Here is a 5,065-nt window from a genome sequence, read left to right on the forward strand (position 1 = left end):
GTTTAGGGAATCCAGCGAGGCACATCGCGTACTGCAATAGCGGAATGAGCACCCGCATCGGCTGGGCACCGCAGGGTACATCGGCAAGGAGGCAATATGGGCCCAAGAAGATGCAGCCGCTGCAGCAGCGAATGTCCCTGCCCCGTTTTCAGACATCCCTGAACAAAGAGCTCGCAACTGGGCGTGGGCAAGGGGTAAGGTCAACCCGGACGGCTCTGTCACATTTGAGAACAAAAGTGATGCCGTCGTCTATCAGGAACTGGTGAGTTCACTACTTAACCTAACTAATTTCCGTTCGTATAAAGTACAAGTTCGTATAAATGACTATCTTCTTTTCTAGTTGGGCTTGGTTGCTGAACAAGCTTCACAAAGCGAGGTTGAGTCCGTGCCGAAGAGGCGCGAAGATGACATCCTCACAAAGGCGCTCGGAACCAAAGAACATCCTGGCCGAACTCGGGGAATTGGTAGCGATGTGCCCTGGAAGCATGGACTCCCTCAGTACAGCTCCCAATACAGGAAACGGAAAGTCTCCAAGGAAGAGAGGGACGCTCGTTTGAAGGCCGAACTTAAGGTTGAGGTCATTCAAGAACTAGAAGCTAGCATGAATGCAAGGGTGGAAGAAAGGGTTAACAAGGTGCTCGCCGACATGAATATACCCCGAGTCACAACATCTGCTGTGCAACCAACTCCTCGTGTACAACACGACGCGAGTCCGTCACAGCATAGGAGTAGTTGTGCATCCACAGAGGTGCCGGCCCCTGGTCTCCCGATCGCACCACTAGCTGCAGTGGACCACATCGAGGTAATTGTTGTTATCCGATCCATATCTAATAAAAGACATTTACACATTCCAATATTAAATTCAAACTTTCACCTTATGCAGGGCGCAGCACAGTGTGTCCTACTAGCGAGAGTCCACCCAACTTTCGCTCCTGAAGTCGCTGAGGGCATGGCTTTCAAGCCCTCGGTTACAGACAAGGTCCACGGCGCAGACCTGCTAGCTGGGTATGCCAAGGTGTCCATCGATACAGTAAAGGACACCTGGTCAGTCTATCCGCTGCCCGTGCCCCCAAATGATGAAATCATGACTTTGGGCGATGCGCGCAAGACGTTCATACAATGGCCCAAAGAAGACATAGTTGTGAAGATGACTCCTCGTCCAAGTCGACCGACGGAGCTTACACCTCCCAAGTGTAAGCTATCAATTGAGGCTCCCCGTGGACCGGCATTGTCAGTACCTCATTCTCCCGGTGGAGCTGATATGGACTTGGCAGATATAGCTCAAAGCTTGGCTCCAATAAAGACCACAAGAAAGGCCGATAGCTCCCCACCACTTGTCAAGGGCCAGAAGCGTGAACGCGGCAAGGGGAAGGTCGGGGAGTTGGCGCCGGAGCCAAAAAGGGGCAAGGCTGCGACGTCGATGCCGGTGAGCAAATCGGGGAAGGTCGTGAGGGCGCCAGCCCAATTTGAGCTAGGCATGCCATTGGTGGAGGACAATGTGTTAGCTGTGATGGGTATTGCTTGCCGAGAGCTACATAAGCAATACATGGAGCTAAGCAATGCCAAGCGGAAAATGAGGGAGTCATCCATAGTTGGACATCACGACCACCAGCCGTTCCTATCGTCGCCTGCCTATATAACTATAGGCTTTGATGACCTCTTCGACCTTTTCAGGATCCGGAAGTTGGACACTGGTCTTCTAAAATGCTACTCCTTGTAAGTGCATACCTTCTATACTTGTGATATGACTGGACTATATCTCCTAATTAAATTAGTTCTAATACGTAAATATTTTAAGGTTGTGTTGGATCGAGAGTCGTCGCCATGGTAATCAGGTTGGGTTCCTTGATCCATCCATGGTGAATGAGGTTAATTTACGACAGAGCTTCACTGAGGTGGTTGACTATGTCAACCGGTGTTTATGGGCCCATCAAGACAAGGAGTACATCATGTGCGCACACAACCAAGAGTAAGAGGACAATACCCTTCGTGTATATTGTTTTTGAAGTTAAGGTTCTTAGTACTAACGCTACATAACCACTGCGCAGGCGACATTGGATTCTCCTAGTCATCGTACCTAAGTGGAGTAGGGTTACCTACCTTAACTCCAATAAGTCCAAAGATTATGATTTCAGTGAAATCACCAAGGCCTTAAATATGGCTTGGGGCCCATATGTGGAAAAGGGTGGTAGGCACAAGGAGGGCAAGAATGAACTTTATCATGACACCAAGTTTGCATGCGCACAACAGATCGGAGACCAATGTGGTTTCCACGTGTGCCACAACATGTCAACACTTCTAAGAGAGGTGAAAGATTTCGACCCTGAGGTTGTTGCTAATGGCGAATAAGCTCATTTCAATATCTACATTGCTATTCAAAACGTGCTAATTAACCTCTTATTTATTAAACAGAAAGGTAGAGCTGGCTTCAAGATCTCACCCATCAACCCCCCCGCTATCAGAGGCGAATTGTGCGCCTTTATTCTTGCAGAAATAATGAACAAGAAAGGACGTTTTCATGCCAAATAGACTCATGAAATTGGCTAGATAATTTATTGTGATGTAAAAAAGATGTTTTTATAATTTCTGGCGATGTAAAAAATTATGTTTTTATAGAGTGCAATGTAATTTACTTTCATATGTGCAATATTTATGGTACTTTACTAAATTGTCATCACATTTGATCAACTACGATTTATGTTGTACTATTCATCTGTTTTCTCCTTTTTTTTTCCTTATTGACAGGTTGTGCAGGTCGATGACATTATGGCTTTAATCCATTTGGTAAGTATATATGCGGTTCTATGAGCAACGACCGAAATTGTGGCTTTCAAGGGGTGTGAATTTGCTGTGCAAAATTGTGGCATTTGAACTGCATATATGTGTTGTTGGAGATCTATGATGTTATATTGGGGGGGTGATGTATCTGTGATGGATCTGTCACTGGAATATATCTGTGATGTTTCTATTTTTCAGAGGGCATGGCTAGCAAATCCTGAGGCTAGCCAATATTTAGCATTTATTTTTTTTCTGGAATTAACTCATCAGTGACGGGTCGGAACAAAAATCCGTCAAAGGTAACATAACCTGTGACGGACTAGCAAATAAAGGCCCGTCAGAGGTGACCTACCTGTGACGGGCCTTTACTTTTGGGGCCGTCACAGGTAGATCACCTGTGACAGCTTCTAACTATGGAGACCTCAACCTCTGACGGCCTTTATTTAAAGGGCCGTCAGAGATGAGTCACCTGTGACGGGTCCTAACTCGCTCAAGGCTAGCGGAGACCAACACCTCTGACGGCCTTCTAGTAACTTGCCCGTCAGAGGTGGGTGTCACCTGTGACGGCCGGCCACCCGTCAAAGGTGACTGGACTCACCAGTGACCACTGATCACTGACCATGCGCGAAGCCGTCAAAGATGAGGGTTTGGGCCCGTCACAGGTGACCTTGGCCAGTGTAATGCCTGGAGCTAATGGACAAAGCACTCTGGGGGAAATGGCTGTGGAAAATGATAATGAAAAGGGTTTTGGCAAGATCTGTTAAGAGAAAAATACCTGAGAAACAAAACTCTCAAACAATGTGTGTGAAAATCTGGGCCGCGATTCCTTCTTTTGGAGTTTTCTTTTTCTGAATTGCTGCTCCAAAAAGGTTGACAAGGGGAAGATACTTTGGCCTTATGGGAGGACAAGCGGCTGGGGAAAGCGCCTTTGGCTGTGATGTACCATGATTTTTTTTTTCAAAGGGAGTATGTCATTTTTTTTTACAAATCAAGTATTTTTTTGGGGATTTTTTTTGGGGTGGCGGGATGGGGGGTGGGGGTGTGGGACGAGATGGCCATCCGCCTATGAAGATACATCCTCACAGGTATACGGCCATCTCGTCCCCTACCCCCGCTCCCATATTTCAAAATGACGTTTGGTGAAAAAAAAGTACATGTCTATATTATACATAGTAAAAAGCATCTCGTATATGAAAATCATTGTCATAGCCCAGGAGGGGGGGGGGAGGGATGGCCGCCCGCCTACAAAGATACATCCTCCTAGGCGTACAACTTAAGATACAGTCTGCGAAGATACAATCTTTTTCCTCCTAATGTCATGTTTAGTTCATCTGAAGTCTCTCTACAAAAATAAGCAAAATATAGGGAAGATGTTTTGAACTCGAAATTTCGGTGGATTTTTCTGCAATGGTTAGATCCATGCATTCCTTCTCTTGTTATGATCTTTTTAAACCTTTTTAGGCCTTAATTATGATGAATTTATGCATGTAAAAAGGTGAAAGCACCATGTTTTTTTTGCTTTTTTAGTGTTTCCTGCAGTGGTGTTTCCGATAAGGAAATGGGAGGAGCTTTGCTCTTCTGTTTCAAACAAAAATGATTTGGTAGATTTTAATTGTGACTATCACTAAATTTTTTTTGGAAGATCCTAATCTGCAGTCAGCCACCATACAAGGAGTGATAAAACAGGGCTGGCTAACTGCACTGCACTCTTATTTTCCTCTGAATTTCCTGTCTTTATACATCCCAACCTCCCCCTTACTTTTTTTCCCGTCAACCTCTTAAAGCCTCTTGTGCTTTCTTCACCCATGAAGCCTCTTAAAGCGTCGTTATTAGATCCCAGTAAAAAAGTTATCAGCTTATTTTTCAGGCTATCTCAAATCATCATGATCTATTTAGTTAATTAATTTATAGATCCATTTTTCTCTTTAGGAATCTTTTACAGTGTGAATCTCTTCCTGGTGGATTTTAGTTGGATTTCACTTTTTCTGTATTTCTGATTGTACACTAATATTCTCTATATGTTACACTTTTATAGTTTTATTACATCTACCAGCTGTTGTCTCGGGCATCAGTAGTGGGCGCAGCATCCTGGATTCGTAGTGGTGCATGCACTTTAATTTCCTCTTTTTTTTCGGCGTGAGCAACAGCAGCGCATAGGCCAAGCATGCCTATTTACCTTAAGAATCAATATCAGAACAAAACAAATAAAACAAGAAATTTCACCCAATTCCCACTTTACATTTACAACTCATATAAAATTAAGCACACAAAGTAAGAAAGAAGAGAT

At 44.6% G+C, this 5,065-nt stretch overlaps 1 protein-coding gene across 1 annotated transcript; it reads left to right on the forward strand.

Moving 5' to 3' along the window:
* The first annotated feature begins 354 nt into the window (after nt 1-354).
* Nucleotides 355-2,869, forward strand: LOC136356220 (uncharacterized). Its single transcript, XM_066309816.1, has 5 exons — nt 355-802; nt 884-1,716; nt 1,799-1,969; nt 2,049-2,328; nt 2,413-2,869. The coding sequence occupies exons 1-5, from the start codon at nt 602-604 to the stop codon at nt 2,527-2,529; spliced, it is 1,602 nt and encodes a 533-aa protein (XP_066165913.1). The 5' UTR covers nt 355-601; the 3' UTR covers nt 2,530-2,869.
* Nucleotides 2,870-5,065: the final 2,196 nt, after the last annotated feature.

Source organism: Oryza sativa, chromosome 1 (genome assembly GCF_034140825.1).
Source record: "Oryza sativa Japonica Group chromosome 1, ASM3414082v1".
NCBI lineage: Eukaryota > Viridiplantae > Streptophyta > Magnoliopsida > Poales > Poaceae > Oryza > Oryza sativa.